A 25,380-nucleotide genomic window follows, 5' to 3' on the forward strand; every position below is an offset into this window, starting at 1 on the left:
GCTGTGAGTGTAGTGTTGAAGTCTCCTACTATTAATGTGTTGTTATCAATATTTTTCTTTATTTGGTTAACTGGTTTATATAATTGACTGCTCCCATGTTGGGGGCATAGATATTTACAGTGTTAGAGCTTCTTGTTGGAAAGACCCTTTAAGTATGATATAGTATTCCTCTACATCTCTTACTACAGTCTTTGGTTTAAAATCTAATTTGTCTGATATGGGAATTGTTACTCCAGCTTTCTTTTGAGATCCATTAGCATGATAAATTGTTCTCTGCCACCTCACTTTCAGTCTGGAGGTGTCTTTAAGTTCAAAATGAGTCTCCTGTACACTGCATATGAATGGGTATTGCTTTTTTATCCATTCTGATACTCTGTGTCTTTTGACTGGAGCATTTAAACTATTTACATTCAGAAGATATCAATTTAATGCCATTGTATTGCCTGTACAGTCCCTGTTTCTGTATATTGTCTCTGTGTTTTTCTGGTCTGTTACTCTTAGAGTCTCTCTTCACTTACAATTTCCCCCTTAATATTTCTTGCAAGGCTGGTTTAGTGATCACAAATTCTTTTAGCCTTTCACTGTCTTGGAAGCTCTCTATCTCTCCTTCTATTCTGAATGACAGTCCTGCTGGACAAAGTATTCTTGGCTGCATGTTTTTCTCACTTAGTACCCTGAATATATTATGCCAGCCCTTCTGGCCTGCCAGGTCTCTGTGGATAGATCTGCTGCCACCCTATTGTTCCTACTCTTGTAGGTTAAAGGCCTCTTTCAGGATTTTTCTCTTTATCTCTGAAATTTGCAAGTTTCACAATTATATGTCAGATGTTGATCTATTTTTATTGATTTCTGAAGGGAAATTTCTGGGCCTTTTGGGCTTAAATGCCCAGGCTTATGCCCATGGCTTAAATGCCATGTCGTTCCCCAGATTAGAGAAGTTCTCAGCTATGATTTGCTCAGTTATACTTCTGTCCCTCTCTCTTTTTTCTCCCTCTGGGGCCCCAATTATTCTAATATTGTTTCACTTTATGATATTGCCGATTTCTTGAATCCTCCCTTCATGGTACATTAGTTGTTTTTCTCTCCTTTCCTCAGCTTCCTTCCTTTCTATTAACTTGTCTTTTGTGTAATTTACTCTTTTCTTCCTCATTTACCCTACCTGCTAAAGCATCCAATTTAGACTGTATCTCAGAGCATTTTTAATTTTGGCCTGATTAGATTTCATCCCTGCACTAAGGCATTCCCTAGTGTCTTTTATGCCTTTTTCAATCCCAGCTAGTAACTTTATAGTCATCATTCTGAATTCTAGGTCTAACATTTTACTAACATGCATATTGTTTAAATCTATGGCAGAAAGTATTACCTATGGTTCTTTCTTTTGTTGTGAATTTTCCCTTCTAGTAATTTTGTCCAGAGAAGAATAAATGAATGAAAGAACAAAATCAAAAATATCAACCATGACAGGGCCCCTGGGTGTCTCAGTTGGTTAAGCAACTGCATTCAGCTCAGGCCATGAGATCAAGTCCTACATTGGGTTCCCAACTCCATGGGAGTCTTCTTCTCCCTCTGACCTTCTCTGCTCTATTGCTCTCTCTCATTGTCTCTCTCTCTCAAATAAATGATAAAAATCTTTTTAAAAAATCAACCATGACCCCAATGAAATACACACTAGAATAATCTGAAGAGATCAGAAACCAAAAAAGAAAAGGAAATAAATAGGGGGAGAGAGAATTTAATCTTCTAGGTGGACAAAACAGGGTGATCGACTTGGCCCTGGGTGTATTTTGATCTGTTTGTTAGAGGACACTAAATCCCAAAATTGTAAAGAATGAAAACCTTATAGATTTACAAAATAAACTTGAATACAGTGAAAGGAAGCTAAAAATGAAGAATATATCTATAAAATATAAATGTAAAAATGAAAATTTTAAAAAGACTTTAAAAGGAGTTGATAAAATAAGGAACTAGTTGAAAAGAAAAAAAAAAGAAAACTTTAACCTGAAAGACTAAAGAATCATGAGAAAAAATATTGACCAAATTCCATATACTATTTTCCCCTTGGTATAGGAGTTTTTCAGTTCAGTGTGATCCATAAATTTTGTATTAGACTGATATTCTTGGGGCGCCTGGGTGGCTCAGTGGGTTAAGCCGCTGCCTTCGGCTCAGGTCATGATCTCAGGGTCCTGGGATCGAGTCCCGCATCGGGCTCTCTGCTCAGCAGGGAGCCTGCTTCCCCCTCTCTCTCTGCCTGCCTCTCCATCTACTTGTGATTTCTCTCTGTCAAATAAATAATAAAAAAAAAAAAAAGAAAAAAAAAAAACATCTTTAGACTGATATTCTTGCCGTTCTTCTGGGGGAAGGGCCTGTTGTACTGATTCTCAGTTGTCTGGCTACGGGGAGATGCATCACCAGTTGCCAGGGGGCTGGGCTCAATGTAAGACACTTTGGATTGTTCAATGTGGCTCTTGTTCCCTGAAGGCTTTCCATGCAACTTGCAGAAAGTGGTTGCTTTGCAATTTGTAGAATTGCAGCAATTCTTTTTTTAGATCTAAGTTTGAATTCGTAGGTATTCAAGATGATTTGGTAGATATCTAGCTGAATTCAAGAGACCAGGTGAAATGAGGTTCTCATACTCTTCTGGCATCCTCCCTCCTCTCCTCTTTTGCATTCTTGTGATTTCAACCTATTTGTCTTTGAATCTAAGGTGTGTTGTGTGTAGAGTGTTGTCGGAGGCAGGTCCCCATTTGATATATGGTCAAATATCTACTAGCAGTTAGAATAGCTATTCTCTCTTCTGTGCACTTTGCCTTTGGTGTGCAACTAGGCATTAAAGGTATACTAGGTCTTTGAGGCTTACAAAGGTATACTCAGGTCTTTGAAACCTGAGGCTTACTTCAGGTTTCATTGCACTTGGCACACTCTGCAACTGTAAGACTTTTTTGTTTTTTAAGATTTTATTTATTTATTTAACATATAGAGATCATAAGCAGGCAGAGAAGCAGGCAGAGAGAGAGAGAGAGGAGGAAGCAGGCTCCCTGCCAAGCAAAGAGCCCAATACGGGACTCGATCCCAGGACCCTGAGATCATGACCTGAGCTGAAGGGAGAGGCTTAACCCACTGAGCCACCCAGGTGCCCCAAGACTTTTAAGGTGTACTAAAAACCACTGTTTGTGAGAAGCTGAGAAAAAGAAGTCCTGCTTAACTTATTTCTGACAGTTGCTATCCTCTGTTTCTCTCTAAATCCTAAGGGATGATCCTAATACAATTTATCCCACAAAAAGAATGCACACTGTCCTCGGGTTTTCCCTGAGCCTGAGTCAGCTTCTGTTGCTGACTTGAGGTCCATTATGAGAATAAAGAACCAGCTATGCTCAGAAGGGAAATCACAAGGGCTAATCCAGAAATTAAAACACACACACACACACACACACACACACGAACTCAAGATCTCGCTCAATAGTACAAGCAGAAACTAGATAGCATATATGTAGGTGGAGCCTTAGAATATTAGGCCAAGAAGGATGAACTCTGTTTGGACAGGGCCAAATTTACCAACACAAGTATACTCACTGTGGAATCAGGAGCAGCCCAAGATGGATTTCACACCAATGAAATATATAGAGACAACTCATTGTATTGTAATTTCATTTTATTTTGCTTTGCAGATATTGTGGTGGCTTTTTCTTTTTTACAAACTGAAAGCTTTAATTTGTAAATCAGTTTACAAGTTGAAGGTTTCAAATTGTAAAAAGTGCAATAGCTGCAAAGCATAGTCAAGCAAGTCTATTAACACAATTTTTCCAACATCACCTGCTCACTTCATGTTTCTGGGTCACATTTTGGTAATTCTCACAATATTTCAAACTTTATTATTGTATTTGTTATAGTTATCTGTGATCAGTGATTATGAGTTGCTGAAAGCTCAGAGGACAAATCTTTTATCAATAAAATATTTTTAATTAACCTATGTACATTGTTTTTAAGACATGATGCTATTGCATACTTAGTAAACAACAGTATAGTATAAGCATAACTTAACTATTACATACCTTGGGAAACCAAAAAATTTCATTTTGTTCACTTTATTGCAATATTCACTTTATTGTGGTAACCTTAAACCCAACCCACTGTATATTCGAGATATGCCTGTGTTTTTTTAATGGGATCCTGACAAATATTTTTTTAAAACTCTTCTAAGTCATTCTCATATGCAGTTATCTTTTTTAGTGACCTGAAGGGATGTGCACTGGTAGCTCTTTGATAGTGAAGTCCATCGAAATGAAGTAGATGAACACCCACTTAAAATAATTCTTAAGATACATATCTATATATGAAATTTTGGGTCTCATGGGCAGAAAATTAACACAACCCATTATATCAGGGCTTCAGATCCTCTTTCTAGTCATTGATATATCCTACTTTAAAGATAGAAGGCTTTGACTGAAGGGCAGACTGGGTCTCTTTGACAAAAGTCCTCACAACTTAGTTATATAATTAATCAGTCTCACTTAGGGCTGGTTCTGAAATGTGTGAAAAAGAAATCTTCCCAGTAGGCAGAGGTTTGAGGAGTTTTATTTACTTGTTCACTTTGTGAAGAAGAGACATGTCTTGAGTTTTATATTGATGGATGTCCAGTAGCTCAATGAGTTGTTGAGTAGTAGGGGGCTAGACAAGAATAAGACTGGAGGGACGCCTGGGTGGCTCAGTTGGTTAAGCAGCTGCCTTCGGCTCAGGTCATGATCCCAGCGTCCTGGGATCGAGTCCCACATCGGGCTCCTTGCTCCGCAGGGAGCCTGCTTCTCCCTCTGACTCTGCCTTCCATTCTGTCTGCCTATGCTCGCTCTCGCTCGCTCTCTCTCTGACAAATAAATAAATAAAATCTTTAAAAAAAAAAAAAGAATAAGACTGGAAATTTGATGACAAAAAAGTCTAGAGGAGATACATGTGGAAGGAATTCCAAGAATAGGTATTGAATGAGGTTTATAAATGCTTAACTGAAAATAGGCCATGAGCAGAAAGAGTATAAGTGATGTTTGGGTATTTATTCCTTTGGTTCTTCATGCTGAGCCATGTAATCAATGGCCATAATGATGCTTTCCTAAAACCACTGCTCTCATAAGGATAACCTTTCTACTTCCAGGTTCTGGTAACATTACCTATATTCACTGTGAGCCCTGTGGCCATAATGCCTCCTTATCATCACTAGTTACAGGATGATTTACCAACCCTACCCTTGTTTTTAGAGCCCTGTTTATTAGACTGTCCTCAAGATCCTACTGTTTGTCGACAACAGACATCTGTTTCTTAAGGGGACATTGACTATTAGGTCCCCCAAACAACTTAGATCATAAAGTCCATGAGGATAGGGAATTTAATCTTTTATCTGAGGTTGCTATCCCACCATCTATAATGTCTCTTGCACCACAGGTTTTCAATAAATGTTTATTAAATGAACATATGTAGTGACTACTTTCCCTCCATTACTAATCTTTATGTTAAAGTCAATCATTAATGATTTAATATAGTTTGAACAACATTTTTGTGCTTTTATTTGTAATTCCTTAAGGAATGACAAAGAATTATGTCAGCAAAAAACCAGCAAACTTGTTATGTACATGGAAGTCCGAGATAACAAAAAAATTGTTGAAAGAGAGAATTCATCATACATCCTACATACATCTACACCTGCAGCATCTGTCTTGACCCCCAGTAGAAGCTCCACACTGGGCTCCAAGGGCACCAAGTCAGAGCTCACAGGTCCGGTGGCTGTAAAGGGACAAGGTAGAAGTCCCGGGTTGAAAAACTGTAAAGATTATAATTTTACAGAGTTATCATTTCAATCCTAAACACCTCGTCGTCATGCCTTTTTTTTTTTTTTAACAAAATCATTTTTCCTACATAACTTCGAGGGTTTTTTTTTTTCACACTTCATCTAAGTAACCGTAATTTTAATATTTTCAATATCCGAACCATATTCAAGTTTTTTCATTGCCTCCAAATAACCTGAGGGGGGAAATGTTATTTCAATATGGATTCAGTAGAGGAGCACCCTTTACATTTGGTAGAATTCACATTTCACCCTTAATCTCTTCGGGCTCTGACAGAACCTGAGTTAGAGAATTTTAAGAACAGCAGTCTCTAATTTTCTAAAAAGAGGAAATGCCAAAAAAGAGTGACTTTAACAGTGGCCGCGGAGGTCTATGGGAAATGTAGTCCTGACTTCTTAGCTTCCCCGCATGGCACTCTGGGAAGGGAATTCGGGGCTCCTTCTGCGCAAGGGCAGCCATAGCTCCGCCTCCTCATTCGTCTAATCTTGGACTGCAGGAAAGCGCTTTGAGAGAACCCCCGGGTCTACTCGGAAAGTAAAGGATGAGAGCATGCGGTGAGAGTGCAGGGAGCTCTCTATGGGAGGGGCGCCCTTGTGTCTAGGAGCAAGAAGTCTTTGGGATACCCCTGGTAGACGCCTCGACCAGCCCTCTACCAACATTAGGCCGGTGGGAGTGTTGGGGGATGTAGGGGGAGATCCCCGGCCCTCCGGCTCCGGTCGCGCAAGTGGGTCTGAGCCCAGTCTTGAGTAGGGGCTCCGTACTGTCCTGGATGTGTAGGGACAGTGTGGTTGGGCACGCCTGCAGCCCGACTTAGTGTCGGTGCGAGGCAAAGTGCGTCTGTAACGCTGATGGTGACCCTGAGTACGGTGAGAGCCGGAGCACGGGAGTCAAAAAGGCCCGGGTGAATTTCCAGCAGAGGCTATAGAAGGAACCTGGGTAAGATTCGGGTTTCTCATCTCAAAATTGTATTAATACGACTGTTCTAGGGAGTTGTTTTGAAACTTGGATCTAAGTCATCACTTTTAAAGTATTTAGACAAGTACCGGGCACTACGCACTGCGTAAATGACAACTGCTTTCACAGTTAGAAGATACTGTTGTTTTCATTGGACGGTTTATCATAACCTCACAACTACTTAAAATAAACAAACGGACAAAAATTAGAAAGCAACCCAGGCTCAGCTTGGTGAAACGATGTGCCCAGGTCACAAGCTAGCAGTGAGGGAGTTTGGATTCAAGGGCAGGTGTGCTTTACTTCCAGTCTTAAGCATTGTCTAAATATCACACCTGCCTGAAACCAGCATCGCAGCGTTCATAGCACTAAGCAAAGTGGCCTGTCCCCAAATCCCCAAGGATATAAGGGAAGGTGAATGTAGATGAACTTTGATCATATGTCAGATATATTCTGGTATTTTTAGTGTTTCTTCAGGTCCCTTCGGTCAGAAAGAGGTTCCTAGCCTGTTCAGTATTTTTTTTTTTTTTTTAAAGATTTTATTTATTTGTCAGAGAGAGCGAGCGAGAGCGAGCACAGGCAGACAGAGTGGAAGGCAGAGTCAGACGGAGAAGCAGGCTCCCTGCGGAGCAAGGAGCCCGATATGGGACTCGATCCCAGGACGCTGGGATCATGACCTGAGCCGAAGGCAGCTGCTTAACCAACTGAGCCACCCAGGCGTCCCGCCTGTTCAGTATTTTCAGGCTGTCCTTTAAGTCTGATATTATAATGAATTCCAGGACTCTTGGTTTTGCCCCTAAAATGAGTTCTTAGGTCTCAATTATGTTGTCTCATCCTTTGGCGTACGCTGATTCAACTAATCTGTTGCTTTGTGTTAGTCACGAGGAAACATGCATTATTATTAAATCAATCAAGCAAATTTTATGTTCGCTCAGTAAAAAATTGCAGAATTAAGCCCACAGTAATTTCAGAGTCACACAAAGACAAGTGGTACATGATCTTTCTCATTCCTTTTCAAGGTCCAGAGGGTCCCAGGCCTATGGGGAGGATGATCCTCCAACTGGGTTGCTGAGATGTGGGGCGGTGTAAAACAGGCTAGATCTCGTGACCTCTATCTTCTTTCTGTCCCCTTAGCTGAACCACAGTTCTCTACACTCTCCCAAGATCCACAGAAAATGAACACACCTCAGGTGAGCTTTTCATTTATTCCCTACTTAGTATTGTAATGGATTTTTGAGGTTTAGACAGATCCATGTATTAAATGAAAAAGGAGATCTAGAAATATGTCTTGAACCAAAATATACGCTGTTTGACTATCAGCTGTGATGTTTTCTTTCAGCTTTTGGTAGGTAACCTTTGTTAGAGTAGGGTTACGTTCCATCCATGTACCAGGTTGCTAAGATTTCATGTTAGTCATGAATATGCATTGAATTATCTATTGTCTCTTCTGTATGGATTGGAATAAAACTAAAGCTTATTTCCTTTCATCTGTGAGTACTGTAAACAGTATAACATATTTTCTATATTAACTTAAATTCCTGTATGGAGCTTAGTTGCTAAAAGTGTGGTAAGTTGCTTCTTACATATTTTCCTCGGGCCTTTTGCTAATACTGTATTCAGGGTTTATGTTTCTGTATCCACAAGTTGGATTAGACTATAGTTTTTTGTTTTTCTGTCCAATTATGGTATCATGGTCATAGTCTTATGAAAGTAAATGGAGAACTTTTCTGCTCCTTTTCTTTTCTAGCAATTTAGATGAGAAAGTTGTACTACATGAGGGTTTTTGTGAAATTTGTACATACAGATTTAGACCTTTAGAAGACTTTAGCATAAAGACTCTCTGGTGTTGACTTATCAGGCATAAGTCTATATGGCATTTGTATTTTTTTCTTTTATTTTCAGATTTATTTATTTGAGAGAGAGAGAAAACTTGGGGGAGGGGCACAAAGAGAGGGAGAGAAAGAATCTCAAGAGGAGTACTTGCTCAGCACAGAGCCCAACACAGGGCTCGATCCCATTACACCGAGGCCATAACCAAAGCTGAAATCAGGAGTTGGATGCTTAACTGACTGAGCCACCCAAGCACCCCTGTGTTTTTTCTTAATACAATTTTTGATACTACATTTTCATAGAGAATTGTTCATTTTATTTACATTTTTAATGTATTTTCATGAGCTTGTTGATAGCATTCTATTAGTTTCAAAGTCTTTATCTATTATATCAGTAATCCCTTTTTTCAATCAGCTTTTAAATTTTATTTTAGCCTAAAGGCTGCTAATCAGAAAAGGACAAAATATGTTCTACTTGGCCCAGTCTGAAACCCGGAATTTCGGGGTCTGAGATTCTAAATATTCTATTTAGACAGTGAACTCTAAATATTGGGAATTGAGGGACATATACTGGTCCTATTTGTGCTCTCTACCTTTGCCTACCTACCTGTCAGCACCATTTGTTGACAAAAATATACTTCGTCCATTGAATAGTGTTGGCATCTCTGTGGGAAACCAGTCCACAATGCATGTAGGGTCTCTTTCTATTCTCTGTTCACCTCTGATGATCAGTGTAATCCATTTGCTAATACCAGACTATCCTGATGAGTGTCTCTTTACAGTAACTCTTGAAGTCAGATAATATAAGTCTTTCAACTTTCTTCTTTTTTAAAATTGTTTTGGATAGTCTAGGTCCTTCGCTTCTTTATAGAAAGTTTTAAAAATCTTGTCTGTCTCAAAGACACTTGCTGAGATTTTGATTTTCAGAGAGTGCACACGAACAAGGGTGAGGGGTAGAGGGGTAGAGGGAGAGGGAAAAGCAGGCTCCCCATTGAACAGGGAACCAGCTGTGGGCTCAATCCCAGAGTCCTGGGATCATGAGCTAAACCAAAGGCAGATACAACCAACTGAGCCACCGACATACCCCAAGGCAGTTGACTTTTATGTCAAATCTAGGAGTTTTTTCATTAATGTTCCTGGATTTTCAGTCATAATTGGGCATTTCCCACTCTAATGTAAAATAATTGTTCTGTGTAGCCTTCTGGAATTTTATTTTATTTTTTACAGTAGATCCTGAATACATTTTGATATTTATCCTGCTCGGTGGTACAAGATAGTAGTCTTTTCCCAGACGGACAACTAGTTACCCTGTGATATTTTAGTGTCCAGACTTTTCCTCATGCATTTGAATGATGTCACTTGTATTCAAATAGGAAATTTACTCTGCTAATCATTCTTCCTATTACACACTTGGTTCTAGGTCCTGTTCAGTTTAAGTTTGGATGCCTTTTTAGGCTCTCATCACTTCCCTGCTCGGGCCCACGTCTGTGTTTATATTAAGTTGTGGCCAACATTATCCTGTTTTGCTTATCTAATACTTTCCTACCCTCTATCTTCCAGAATTTGTTCAAATTTGGGGGGTTTCTGCTGGGTCATTTCTCTCTATTCCTCTTTTGTCATACTTTTATATACTTGCTTCGCATTTCCCTGTGTTTTTAAAGGCAGAGAGGTAAATGTGTATGCTCAGTCTATTCCCTTGAACTAGATGAATCATGCTTTTAATTCTTTTTTCTTTTAATTTCCATTACTCTAATATTTCCAGTTTTTCTTTCTAACATTTCAGAATTCTTTCTCAGCCTTCACGGCTTTTCTTTTTCTACCTGCCTCTTAAATTTTGCTATTTCCTCGAATTCTCTACTTAGTCTTTTTTGCTCCTGTTTTTCTGTCCTTTTTGAGTCATCTCTTTTTTCCGATGACTTCAGTTAGCCATCTTAATGACTGCTATCTCCTAATTCCTTATTTTCATTTTAGACCTCTGTCCCAAAATCATGCAACCAACAATGAAATAAATAATTCCCCCTATATTTTCAATAGGTATTTTGAGTGCAAACGAAGAACATCTGTCTCACAATGACCCAATCTCTGACTCTACTTAATTCTTCCAGTCTCTGCAAATGGCATCCATATTTACCCAGTTGTTTGTGCAGCATCTCTGTAGATAGGTGCACAGGAAAATAATGAGCAGATTTTTGTTTCCTGTAAGGATTAATTTCCCATTCTTCATCTTTGCTTTAATGTAAGTCATCTTTACATTAGTTATTTTGTTTTGCTGCTTAAGACATTATCCACCTTTCATATAGAGCAATGGTTCCTAACTGGAGGTGATTTGCACCCCAGGAGATGTTTGGCAGTGTTTGGAGATATTTTTGATTGTCAGAACTGGGATGTTGATGACATCTAATCAGTAGAAGACAGAGATATTGATAAATACACTAAAATACACAGGACAGTCTTCCACAAAAATAGTATTATCTGGTCCACAGTGTCAGTAGTGCCAAGATGAAGAAATCCTGTTTTTTTTTTTTAATTGTTATTTTAGCCACCATGAAATACATCATTAGTTTGGTTTTATTGATTTTTAAACTTTATTTTTTCAGTGTTCCAAGTTTCATTGTTTATACATCACACGCCGTGCTCCATGCATTACGTGCCCTCCTTAATTCCCACCACCAGGCTTACCCAACCTCCTATCCCTCCTCCTCCAAAATCCTCAGTTTGTTTCTCAGAGTCCACAGTCTCTCATGGTTTACATTGTTAGTTTTTGATGCAGTGTTCTAAGAGTCATCGTTTATATACAGTACCCAGTGTATTGCCTAAATACATATTGTACATAAACAAAGAAATCCTATTCTAAAGCATATTATAATTCATATTTGCTCCTGAAATATGAATCTGGTGGTGTGTAAATACTTCCCCAGTCTCACATGTATTCTCTTCATTAGTTCTGCACACTAAATACATATTGTACATAAACAAAGAAATCCTATTCTAAAGCATTGCTCCTGAAATATGAATCTGGTGGTGTGTAATTACTTCCCCAGTCTCACATGTATTCTCTTCATTAGTTCTCTATTACCCCAGCAGAGATCTCCAGACTGGTATGTGTAGACTCTACCAGGTGCTCAGCATAATCTGTTGGTGTATGGGAAATGCAGACAGGAATCCTCTTTATAATAATTTTACCTTAAAAAATAAGTCACTAGTTTTCTCATGATATTAAGTGGCAATATATGTATATAAATTAAAAATAAATATAAATAAATCAGAGCATGAGAATTTTTTTTAACTTATCATGAGTATATGCCTGAAATATAAGACAGAGTTGAGCCATGATAGTCATCCTTTATAGCATTTTGTTTTAAACTCTAAACAGTAAAAACAGTAAGACTTAGTTTCCAAAAATTTTTTTCCATGTGCCTGATTCTGGCCCTCAGATTGATCAGAAATGTGCTGTTGCAGGCAACAGTGTCATTCAAGGATGTGACTGTGGAGTTTACGCAGGAGGAGTGGCGACAGATGGACTCTGCTCAGAGGACCCTGTACAGAGATGTGATGCTGGAGAACTATAGCCACCTCGTCTCAGTGGGTGAGCAGACCTTACCACCCTTTTGACTGCATGTTCTAGTTTTCTTTTTTCTTTTTAAAATGTCAGTCACTCTTGTTGAGGTGTGTTTAACAGAAAATAAAACTCGGGACTTTTCAGTGTTTAAGTCAGTGAGTTTTGAAAAATTATATAGTAGATTTTTATCATCAAACTCATAATTTGGAATGTTTCCATCACCCCTAAAAGATTCTTGTACCCCTTTGCAGTGAGTCCCCTGCGCCCATCCCTAACTCTCTTATCTCACTTAACACACTTTCTAATGCAAGCACTTTGCCTCTTCTCAGATTTTGTATAAATAGAATCATAAAGTATATACTCTCTATTGTCTGGCTTCTTTCACTTAGCATAAATGCTTTTGAGCCTCACGGATGTGTGTGTCTTCCTTTCAGTTGATAGATCCAGGGTCTTTCTTCCAGTCTGGGGCTATTATGAATAAAGCTGCTATGAACATTTATACAAGTCTTTGTATCAACATGTTTTAATTTCCCTTGTGTAAATATGTAGGAGTGGGTTAGCTGGGTCTTCTACTAAGTTTATATGTAACTTTGTAAGAAACTGCCAAATGTTTCCAAGTTGGCTCTACTGTTTTTCATGCCCATGAGCAATGTCTGAGGGTTCTCATTGCTCTTTGGTTACCAACATTTGGTTTGGTAAGTCTTACTATTTTTAACCATTCTACTTAAGATCTAGTTATATCTTACAGTGTTTTAATTTGTATTTCCCTGATGATTAACTATATGGAACCTCTTTTTATGTGCTTGCTTTTTTTTTTTTTTTTTTTTTTTTTTTGCTTTTTAACCAATAATAATCTCCTTTATTGGAGGGATCACATTTTCAGTTCCATTTTTTTAGTTTAGTTTTTGGGCTTTTTCATCTCAGAAGTTCAGACTTCTGTCTAATACATGTTTTACAAACTTTTTCGCTCTATCTTTGTCTCACCTTTTTAAGAAGAAAATGTTTTCCAGTTATTACTATTTTATACAAACTTTCAAAGAAGCTTTTTAATGATGATAATTGGCACAATTTTATTCTTCAAAAATTTCCCCTAGTGCTTATATCTTACATAACTGTAATATAGCAATGCTAGTAAATAGGCATTGGTACAGTGTGTATAAATAGCTCTATGCCATTTTATCTCATGTGGAGATTTGTGTAAACACCACAACAATCAAGATATAGAACTGTCTCATGCTACCTATTTATAATCATACCCATCTCCTCTCCCACACTATCCCTAATCTCTACCAACTACTAATCCACTCTTCATCTGAATACTAGGTTAGTATTAGTTAGTACTAGATTAGTATTTCACTATATGAATATAACATTTATTTAGCCATTCATCTGTTAGAAGACATTTTATTATAAATAAAGCTGCTGTGAACATTCATGTTCAAGTTTTTGTGTGAACATAAATTATTATTCTCTGGAATAAACGCCTAGGAGTATGATTGGGGTTATATGGTAAGTATATTTCGCTCTTTAAAAACTGCCAAACTATTTTTCAGAATGGCTGCACCATTTTGCATTTCCACCAGCAATATATGAGAAATCTAGTTACTCCCCATTTTTCCTAGTATTTGGTGTGATAACTATTTTTTTAAATAGTGGTTGTAATGGGTATATAGTATAGCTCAACATGGTCTTAATTTGCATCTCCTTGATGGCTAAGGATGTCAAATATTTCTAATACTCCTATGCCATCTATGTATCCTTAGGAAAGTGTCTGTTTATGGCTTATATGCATTTTTTCCATCTTCACTGCTATATAATGACAAAAAATATATATTTTAGCTGTACAACTTGATATTTTGATATATGTACACATTCTGAGTCAGTTGCCACAATCAAGCTAAATAACATATCCATGACCTGGCCTAGTTATCTTTGTTTTCTTGGCGGTGAGAACACTTAAAATCTGCCATCTTGGCAAATTTCTAGTAAACAATACAGTATTTTTAACTATCCTCAGATTGCTGTATGTATAGATCTTCATAACTTACTCCTCTTGCATAACTGAACTTTATAACCATTCACCAACATCTCCCCATTCCCTATCTCCCCAGCCCCTGGCAACCACCATTCTACTATCTCTCTATGAGTTTGACTCTTTTAGATCCACCAACATCCATATTTGTCTTTCTCTGTCTGGTTTATTTCATTTAGCATAATGCCTTCAAGATTTATCCATGTTGGGGCAAATGTCAGGATTTCCTTCCCCTTTTTTGGCTGTATAATGTTCCTGTGTGTGTGTGTGTGTGTACACATCTTTTTTTTTTTTTTTTTTTTTTTTAAAGATTATATTTATTTATTTGAGAGAGAGACAGTGAGAGAGAACATGAGTGAGGAGAAGGTCAGAGAGAGAAGCAGACTCCCCGTGGAGCTGGGAGCCCGATGCGGGACTTGATCCTGGGACTCCAGGATCATGACCTGAGCCGAAGGCAGTCGTCCAACCAACTGCGCCACCCAGGCGTCCCGTGTGTACACATCTTTAATCATTTATCCATCAACAGTTAGATTGTGTCTTGGCTATTGTGAATAAAGCGGCAAAGAACATGGGAGTGCAGATATCTCTTTGAGATCCTGATTTCCTTTGGACATATACCCAGAAATGGAATTCCTGAATTATAGGGTAGTTCAAAATTTTTTTAAGATTTTATTTTTTAAGTAATCTGTACACCTAGTGTAGGGCTTGAAATTACAACTGCAAGATCAAGCTGTACCAGCTGAGCCAGCCAGATACCCCAGAGTAGTTCTATTTTTAGCTTTTTGAGGAACCACCACACTGTTTTCTGTAATGTCTGCCCCAGTTTACATCCCCACCAATAGTGTCCAAGGGTTATGTTTTCTCCACATCCAATATGTGTTGTCTTTTGTCTTTTTGATAATCATCGTTTTCTAACAGGTGTGAAGTGATACCTCATTTTCTAACATGTGTGAAGTGATACCTCACTGGTTTTCATGTGCATTTCCCTAATGTTATATATACTATAGCTTTGTGTAATATATTTTGAAGTCCAGAAGTGTGATGCCTCTAACATTGTTCTTTCTCAAGATTGCTTTGGCTCTCTAGGGCCTTTAGCGGTTACATGAATTTTAGCAATTTTTTCTTTTTTTCTTTTTTTTTTTTCTCTGTAAAGAATACCATTGGGATTTGGATAGGAATTGCACTGAATGTGTAGATCACTTTAGGTAGTATGGACATTTTGAATAGTATTAATTCTTCAATCCATGAACATAGAATGTTTTTCCATTCATCTGTATCTTTAATTTTTTTTGGTCAGTTTTTTATAGTATTTAGTATACTTTTTAGTCTTTTATCTTCTTGGTTGCTTATTCCTAAGTGGTTTTAAATTTTATTCATTGTTAGTATATAGACACCGTGTTGATTTTGTATCCTCCAACTTTACCAAATTTATTAGTTTTAACAGATTTTTTTTTATTGTCTAGGGTTTTCTACGTAGAGAATAGTGTCATCTGCAAACAGATAATTTTACTTCTTCCCTTCAGGTTTGGATGCATTTTATTTCTTTTTCTTGTCTACTTGCACTGGGTAGAATTTCCAATACTATGTTGAATAGAATTGGTGAGCGTGGACATCCTGGACATCCTTGTACTGGATCTTATAGCCTTCAGTATTCTCCCCATTGATTATGATCTTTACTGTGGACTTTTCATATATGCCTTTATTGTATTGAGAACATGTACTTCTAGATCTGTTTTGTGGAGAATTTTAATCATGAATGAATGTTGAGCTTTGTGAAATGATTTTTCTCAGTCTTTTGATATGATCACATGTTTTTATTTCTCTCATTTCTTCATGTGGTGTATCACACAGATTGATTTGCATGTAAACAGCCTTGCATCCAGGGATAAATCCTATTTATTCATGATATAATGATCCCTTTAAATGTGCTGTTAAATTCACTTTGCTAGTCTTCTAAAAATTTTTGAATCTTTGCTCATCAGGGATATTAGCTTATAGTTTTCTTATGACGTAGTCCTCTGATTTTAGAATCAAGGCAATGGTGACCTCATAAAATGAGTTTGGAAATGTTCTTTGTTCCATTATTTGAAAGGCTTGAAGAAAGATCGGTATTTAAATGTTTGGCAGAATTCTGCAGTTTAGCCTTCTGATCCTGAGCTTTTCTTTGTCAGGAGATTTTTTATTAATAATTCAGTCTGTTTTATTTATCATAGGTCTGTTTAGGCTTTGTCTTTTATTTTGATTCAGGAGTATAGGTTGTATATTTGTAGGAATTTATCCATTTCTTCTACATTAATCAATTTGTTTGCATAGTTGTTCATATTAGTCCCTTGTGATCCTTTTTATTTCAAAGGAATCTCTTATAATATCTCCTCTTTCCATTTTCTTTTTACTTGAGTTGTCTCTTTTTTTAGTCTAGTCTAAGGGTTTGTTCATTTTGTTTACTTTTTTCAAAATACCAACTGTTAGTTTTCCTGATTTTTCTATTCTGTTCTCCATGACATTTATTTCTGCTCTAACCTTTAATTTTTATTATAAAAATATTATTTTATTTTACTTTACCTTAGTTTATTTTAGTTTAGTTTAATTTAGTGATTCATCAACGAGTGCTCATTATATCAAGTGCCCTCCTTAATGCCCATTACCCAGTTACCCCAACACCCAGTTCACCTCCCCTCCAGCACCCTCAGTTTGTTCCCTAGAGTTAAGAGTCTCTTATGGTTTGTCTTCCTCTGTTTTTGTCTTATTTTATTTTTCCATTCCTTCTCTTAATGTTCATGCTTTGTTTCTTAAATTCCACATATGAGTGAAATCATATGGTATTTGTCTTTTTCTGATGGACTTATTTCACTTAGCAAAATATACTCTGGTGCCATCCACATCATTGCAGATGGCAAGATTTCTCTCTTTTTGATGACCGAGTAACATTCCACTGTATATATATACCACATCTTCTTTATCCATTCATCAGTTCTTTATCCATTTGGGCTCTTTCCATATTTTGGCTACTGTGAACATTGCTGCTGTAAACATTGGGGTGCATGTGCCCCCTTCAAATCACTATTTTTGTATCATGATAAACATGATATTATGATAAACACCTAGTAATGAAATTGCTAGGTGATAGGATAGCTCTATTTTTAACTTTTTGAGGAACCTGCATACTGTTTTCCAGAGTGACTGCAGCAGTTTTCATTTCCACCAACAGTGTAAGAGGGGTCCCTTTTCTCTACTTCCTCAAACATCTGTTGTGTCCTAAATTGTTAATTTTAGCCATTCTGACTGGTGTGAGGAAGTATCTCATTGTGGTCTTGATTTGTATTTCCCTGATGCTGAGTGATGGTGAGCATTTTTTCATGTGTCTGTTACCACTTATATGTCTTCTCTAGAGAAATGTCTGTTCATGTCTTCTGCCCATTTCTTGATGGGATATTTTGGGTTTTGAGTGTTGAGTTCGATAAGTTCTTTATAGGTTTTGGATACTAGCCCTTTATCTCACAAGACATTTACATATATATTCTCCCATTCCATGGGTTGCCTTTCAGTTTTGTCAACTGTTTTCTTTGCTGTGCAGAAGCTTTTTGTCTTGATGAGCTCCCAATAGTTCACTCTTGCTTTTGTTTCCCTTCTTCTTTGGAAATGTGTCTTGCAAGCAGTATCTGGGGCTGAGGTCAAAGAGGTTGCTGCCTCTAGGATTTTGATGGATTCCTATCTCACATTTAAGTCTTTGATCCATTATGAATTTATTTTTGTGTATGGTTTAAGAAAGTTGTCCAGTTTCATTCAGCATGTTGTTGTCCAGTTTTTCCAACACCATTTGTTGAAGAGACTTTTTTTTCCATTGGATATTCCTTCTTGCTTTGTCAGAGATTAATTGACCATAGAGTTGAGGGTCCAGTTCTGGGTTCCCCGGTCTGTTCCATTGATCTATATGTCTGTTTTTCTGTCAGTACCATCTTGTCTTGATGATTATAGCTTTATAATACAGATTGAAGTTTGGAATTGTGATGCCTCCTGTTTTGTTCTGCTTTTTCAACATTGTTTGGGCTTTCTAGGATCTTTTTTGGTTCCATATAAATTTCAGAATTGTTTGTTCTAGCTCTATGAAAAATGCTTGTGTTCTTTTGTTAGGGATTGCATTGAATGTGTAGATTGCTTTGGGTAGCATAGACATCTTAACAACATATGGTCTTCTAATCCATGAGCATGGAATGTTTTTCCATTTGTGCCTTCCTCAATGTCTATCATAAGTGCTCTGTAGTTTTCAGAGTACAGATTTTTATGTCTTTGGTTAGGTTTATTCCCAGGTATCTTATGGTTTTTGGTGCAATTGTAAGTGGCATCAATTCCTTGATTTCTCTTTCTACTGCTTCATTATTGATGTACAGGAATACAACAGACTTATGTACATTGATTTTATAGCCTGCAAATTTGTTGAAGTCCTCTATTAGTTCTAGCAACTTTTTAGTGAAGTCTTTTGGCTTTTCTACATAAAGTGTCACGTCATCTGTGAAGGGTGAAAATTTGACTTCTTCTTTGTCTATTTGGATGCCTTTTATTTCTTTTTGTTGTCTTGCTGAGGCTAGGACTTCCAGTATTATGTTGAACAACAGTGGCTAGAGTGGACATCCCTTCCATGTTCCTGACCTTAGGAGAAAAGTTCTTAGTTTTTTCACCATCGTGAATGATGGCCTTTATGATGTTGACATATGTTCCTTCTATCCCTGCTTTGCTGAGAGTTTTTATCAAGAAAGGATGCAGTTTTTTGTCAAATGGCTTTTTCTGCATCTGTTGAGAGGATCATTTGGTTCTTATCCTTTCTTTCATTAATTTGGTGTATCATGTTGATTGATTTGCAGATGTTGAGCCACTCTTATAGCCCAGGAATAAATCCTACTTGGTGCTGGTGAATAATCCTTTTAATATACTGTTAGATCTGATTAGCTAGTATCTTGTGGAGAATTTTTGCATTCACCAGAGATATCAGTCTGTAATTCTTGTTTTTTTGTGGGTCTCTGCCTGGTTTGGGGATCAGTTTAATTAATACTGTCCTCATAAAGGGAATTTGGACCTTTTCCTTCCATTTCTATTTTTTGGAAAAGTTTCAGAAGAATAGGTATTAATTCTTTTTTAAGTGTTTGATAGAATTTCCCTGGGTAGCCGTCTAGCACTGGACACTTATTGTTTATTGGGAGATTTTTGATTACTACTTCAATTTCCTTGCTGGTTATGTGTCTGTTTAGGTTTTCTGTTTCTTCCTATTTCAGTTTTGTTAGTTTATACATTTCTAGGAATGTATCCATTTCTTCCAGGTTACCTAATTTGTTGGCATATTGTTACTCATAATACTCTCTTATAATATTTCTTTGGTGTTTGTTGCGATCTCTCCTCTTTATTTATTTATTTATTTTTTTATTTATTTATTTGACAGAGAGAGATGACAAGTAGGCAGAGAGGCAGACAGAGAGAGAGAGAAAGGAGGAAGCAGGCTCCCTGCTGAGTAGAGAACGCAATGTGGGGCTCGATCCCAGGACCCTGAGACCATGACCTGAGCCGAAGGCAGAGGCTTAACCCACTGAGCCACCCAGGCGCCCCTATTTATTTATTTATTTATTTATTTTATCTCTCCTCTTTAATTTATGATTTTATCTGTTTGGATCCTCTCTCTTTTCTTTTGGTAAGTCTAGCTAAGAGTTTGTAAATTTTTGTTAATTCTTACAAAGAACCAACTCCTTGTTTCATTGATCTGTTCTACTGTTTTTTTCTTTATTTCTGTTATTATTGATTTCTGCTCTAATCTTTATTATTTCCCTTCTTGTTCTGGATTTTAGCTTTATTTCCTCTTATTTTTCCAGCACCTTTGGATGTAAGGTTAGGTCATGTATTTGAGACTTTTCTTGGTTCTTGATGAAGGCCTGTATTGCTATGTACTTCCCTCTTCAGACTGCCTTTTGCTGCATCCCAATGGATTTAGACTGTGTATTTTCATTTTCATTTCCTTCCATGTATTTTTAAAATTCTCCTTTGAAGTGGCGGGGCTGTGGGAGGTTGGAGTACCAGGTGATGGGTATTATAGAGGGCACGGATTGCATGGAGCACTGGTTGTGGTGAAAAAATAATGAATACTGTTTTTCTGAAAATAAATAAATTGAAAAAATTAAAAAAAAATTCTCCTTTAATTTCCTGGTTGACCCATTCATTCTTTAGTAGAATGTTCTTTAATCTCCATGTATTTATGCCCCTTCCAAGTTTTTTCCTGTGATTGACCTCAAGTTTCATAACATTGTGGTCCAAAAATATGTGTGGTATGCTCTCAACCTTTTTGTACTGGTTGAATCCTGATTTGTGACCCAGTATGTGATCTATTTTGGAGAATGTTCCATGTATACTGTAAAAGAATGTGTATTCTGTTGCTTTAGGAGGAAATGCTCTGAATATATCTGTTAAGTCCATCTGGTCTGGTGTATCATTCAGAGTCTTTGTTTCCTTACTGATCTTCTGCTTAGACGATCTGTCCCTGGCTATGAGTGGAGTATTAAGTATTATTAACTTAACATACTAGTATTATTGCATTAATATGTTAGTATTATTGCATTATTCTCAATGAGCTTCTTTAAGTTTGTTATTAACTGATTTATATGTTTGACTGCTCCCATGTTGGGGACATAAATATTTATAATTGTTAGATCTTCTTGTTTGATAGACCCTTTTATTATCATAGAGCATCTTTCTTCATCCATTATTACAGTCTTTGATTTAAAATTTAGTTTGTCTGAGGGCGCCTGGGTGGCTCAGTGGGTTAAGCCGCTGCCTTCGGCTCAGGTCATGATCTCAGGTCCTGGGATCGAGTCCCACATCGGGCTCTCTGCTCGGCAGGGAGCCTGCTTCCTCCTCTCTCTCTGCCTGCCTCTCTGCCTACTTGTGATCTCTCTCTGTCAAATAAATAAATAAAATCTTTAAAAAAAAAAAAAAAAAAAAAAAAAAAAAAATTTAGTTTGTCTGATAAAAGGATGGCTACTCTAGCATTGTTTTCATGTCCATTAGCATAATAAATGATTCTCCACCTGCTCACTTTCAATCTGCAGATGTCCTTGCATCCAAAATGAGTCTCTTGGGTTTTTTGGTTTTTGTTTTGTTTTTTTAATCCATTCTGATACCCTTTTTCTTTTGATTAGAGCATTTAGTCCAGTTTACATTCAGAGTAATTATTGAAAGATACGAGTATAATGCCATTATATTACCTGTGAAGTCACTTCCTATAGATTATTTCTGTTCCTTTCTAGTATTTTTTACTTTTGATCTCTCTTTCTGCTCAAAGGTTCCCTTTAATATTTCTTGCAGGACTGGTTTAGTGTTGATGAACTCCTTTAGTTTTTGTTTGTCCTGGAAACTTTATCTCTCCTTCTATTCTAAATGACAGTCTTACTGGATAAAGTATTCTTGGCTGCATATTGTTCCCATTTAACATGTTGAATAAATCATGCCACTACTTTCTGTCCTGCCAGGTCTCTGTGGATTGGTCTGATGCCAGCCTTTGTGTCTGCTCTTGTAGGTTAAGGACCTTTTTTCCTGAGCTTCTTTCAGAATTCTCTCTTTATCCTTGTATTTTGCAAATTTCACTATGTTATGTCATGGTGTTGACCTGTTTTTGTTGATTTGGAGGGGAGTTCCCTGTGCCTCTTCGACTTGAATGCCTCTTTCCTTCCCCAGACGAAGGAATTTCTCAGCTGTAATTTGTTCAAATAAACCATCCACCCCTTCCTCCCTGCTATTCTTCCTCTGGAACTCCTATGATACAGATACTATTTTGCTTTATGGAATCTCTGAGTTTTGTCTACATTCATGATCTAGTAGTTTTCTTTCCCTCTTCAGCTTCATTATTTCCATAATTTTATCTTCTTTATCACCTGTTTCCTCCTCTGCTACTTCAGTCCTGGTAGTGATTTTATCCAATCTGTTTTGCATCTCAGTTACAGCATCTTTTAATTCTGCTTGGCTAGTTTTTTGGTCTTATCTCTGCAGTAAGGGTTTCCTCTGGTGTCCTCTGTGCTTTTTTCAAATCCAGCTAGTAGTCTTATGACTCTTGATCTAAATACTTGCTCAGATATCTTGCTTATATCTGCTTTAAGCAGGTTCCTTGCTGTGATGTCTTCTTGACCTTTCTTTTGGGGAGAATTCCTCCATCTTGTCATTTTGGCTAAGTTTCTATCTTTTGCATGTTATGAAAGCTTATTATGTTTCCTGCACCTCAGAGTAATGCTATATTAGGAAGAGATCATACAGCGTGTAGGGCCTAGCAGCTCAGGAGGTGTGCTGTGTGCACTGTGCTGTTGTGTTTTAGCTGTTCTTTCCCACTGGTCCATCCCCTGCAGAGTTCCACCTAACCTGTTTGCAGTGGGAAGTGTTTGGACGTTGATCTAGGTGTGTTTTGATTTGTTTGTTGAAAAAAAGTCTGATCCTAAAAAAGAGAAAAGGAAATAGAATAATAACACCGACAAGAAACCCCAGGCAGACAATAAGAAAAACTATAAGCCTGACTGAAAAAGGGAAAGGGAAAAAAATGAAAGAAAAAAGGAAGCCTGACCCAAAATAAAAGAAGAAGAAGAAGGAGGAGGAGAAGAAGGAGAAGAAGAAGAAAGAAAGAAAGAAATCTTAGATTAGTAATTTCTTTCTTCTTTCTATTAGGTGCACTTAATGCTATAAACTCTTCTCTGAGTACTGCTTAACTGCATTATACAAATTTATTTTCATTTAAAGATATTTTCAGAATTTCTCTTGTGACTTATTTTAGTGCATTATTTAGAAATATGCTGGTTAATTTCCAAATATTTAGGAATATTCCTGCTGTCTGACTGTACTTGATTTCCTATCTACTTCTGGGTTAATGGGAAAACATATTGTTTTAATTTGTACACATTTAAATTTGTTAAAATATGGTATGTGACCTAGAATGGGTTCTCTTTTGGTGAATGTTTCATGTATACTTCAGGCAAATGTGTATTCTTCTGTTGTTAGAATAGCCTTAATATATGTGAATAGGTCCAAGTTGGTCGCTAGTGATGTTCAAGGCATCTATATCCTTAGGAATCTGCCTTCCTAATCTATCAGTGTTAACAGAGTAGAGCTTAACGCTCCAAATCTAACAGTGAGTTTTGTTTTATTTCTTTTCTGTTTTATCAGTTTTTGCCTCATATATTTTCAAGCTCTGTTTTTAGGTACATAAATACCTAGAACTGTTATGTCTTCTTAAAGAGTCAACCCCTTATCAACCCCTTATCAGTAGGTAATGCCCTGGTAATATGTGTGATGTTTGGTAATCTTCTATGTTTTGAAGTGTTCTTTCTCTGAAGTTAATACAGTTCAATTTTTTTTCTTTGTAAGTGTTAGCATGATATATTTTTCTTTATCTTTTACTTTTTAATCTATCTGAGTCTTTGCATATTAAGTGTGTTTCTTATAGTCCCAGCATAGAGTTCCCTTCTACCTTTTTTATTTAACCTGACAGCCTCTTTTTTTGGGGGGGTGGGGGGATTTTTAGACCATTCACATTTGTGGTGACTAATGGATGTAGTTGGATTAAATTTTCTGTAACTTTTCTAGTCACTGAATTTGTTCATTGGTTTCCCCACCAATTCCTTTTTCCTTTTTGCCTTCTTTGCTTCCAAGAACATTTTATATGAATCCATTTTATTCTTCCTCTTGATGTATCATTTATACTTCTTTTTAAAATCTTTATAGTGGTTGCTTGTTATTGACATTATACATTTTTAAAAGTAATCTTGTGTCCATTCTACAACACCATAACCATACCACTTAACATATAGTGCACATATTTTATACAGAGTTAGGTTCTGAGATCACTAGCCAATCTCTTTCCTCTGTTATACTGTCCAAAGTCTTCATATGTTTACCTTATATATTATATCTAGGATTTCACATGGATTTAAGAAGAGGTACAGAGTGATGTCTAACTAATTGTATCTGGAACCATCAGCCTCTGAAATTTTCACACTTAAGAATTGACTTTAAATTTAGTGTGATTTTTTAGGTATGGGAAATATTTATGTAGTTCAAAAACCCAAACTCTGTTAAAAGGTATGTTCAGAGTTTTCTCATTTCCATTCTTGTCCCTCTGTTCATTTCCCTCCTGTCCTACTTTTATTGCTTTCTGATTTTTCTTCCAGTGTTTCCTTTTTGCAAATATAAGTAATTACATAATTCCTATCTCCCTTTCTTTCTCCCACATACTATTCTGCTTCTTTATTTTTGACTTTATACTGATTACTCATTATTTGTGTGTAAACTCTTCATTTTTTTTTTAAGATTTTATTTATTTATTTGACAGAGAGAGATCACAAGTAGGCAGAGAGGCAGGCATAGAGAGAGAGAGGAGGAAGCAAGCTCCCTGCTGAGCAGAGAGCCCGATGCGGGCTCAATCCCAGGACCCTGAGATCATGCCTGAGCCGAAGGTAGCGGCTTAACCCACTGAGCCACCCAGGCACCCTGTGTGTAAGCTCTTATCTATATTTTGAATACATGGTCTTCACTTGTGGGTGGATGCAACCCAAGTTTATTAACTAGTCAATGATGAACATTTGGGTTTTTTTATTTTACTGTTATTACCAGCAGTGCTATAATGAATAACCTTGTACATATATTATTTTCTAACTGTGCAGGAATAGATTTAAGATAAATTCCTAGACATGAGATTGTTGGGGAAAAGCTAATGTATCTGAAATATTTTAGTGCCCCAAATTTATATTTCTTAAAAATAAATGTGATTGTATTACTATTTTACTAAGAACATTCACTGGCTATTGATTGCTTAAAAGTTTCAGAATATGGCTCCAAGAAAATATATTCTCTTGATTCTCTTCCACATCTTGTACTATGTGCCCTCTTGTTTTCTTTGTTGCAACCTTATTGATCTGTTTTTAGGACCTGGTGCTCACTGTCTTCTTTTCTTACAAGGATCTTGGTACTTGCTTTTATCCCTGTTTGGAGTGCTTCTATTTCTTTATTTTAGTTACTCCTGCACTTCCCTTAAAGATTTTCTCAAGCCTCGTTTTATCTTAACATTTCTTTTTCTTTGAGTTTGAAAACTTTAATGAAAATAGTAAATAATCAGTGAACCCCTCCCCACCCAACTTCAACAAATAGCACACATTTTTTTATGGAAAA

At 36.9% G+C, this 25,380-nt stretch overlaps 1 protein-coding gene across 1 annotated transcript in view; it reads left to right on the forward strand.

The window, feature by feature from the left end:
- The first annotated feature begins 6,278 nt into the window (after positions 1 to 6,278).
- Positions 6,279 to 25,380, forward strand: part of ZNF782 (zinc finger protein 782) — a 44,818-nt gene continuing 25,716 nt past the window's right edge. Inside the window, exons 1-3 of the mRNA XM_059143138.1 lie at positions 6,279 to 6,382; positions 7,914 to 7,969; positions 12,068 to 12,194. Of these exons, the coding sequence (XP_058999121.1) occupies positions 6,370 to 6,382; positions 7,914 to 7,969; positions 12,068 to 12,194 (196 nt within the window). The 5' untranslated portion in view covers positions 6,279 to 6,369. The remainder of the gene's footprint in view (positions 6,383 to 7,913; positions 7,970 to 12,067; positions 12,195 to 25,380) is intronic.

The sequence above is a fragment of the Mustela lutreola genome, chromosome 12, assembly GCF_030435805.1.
Source record: "Mustela lutreola isolate mMusLut2 chromosome 12, mMusLut2.pri, whole genome shotgun sequence".
Taxonomy (NCBI): Eukaryota; Metazoa; Chordata; class Mammalia; order Carnivora; family Mustelidae; genus Mustela; species Mustela lutreola.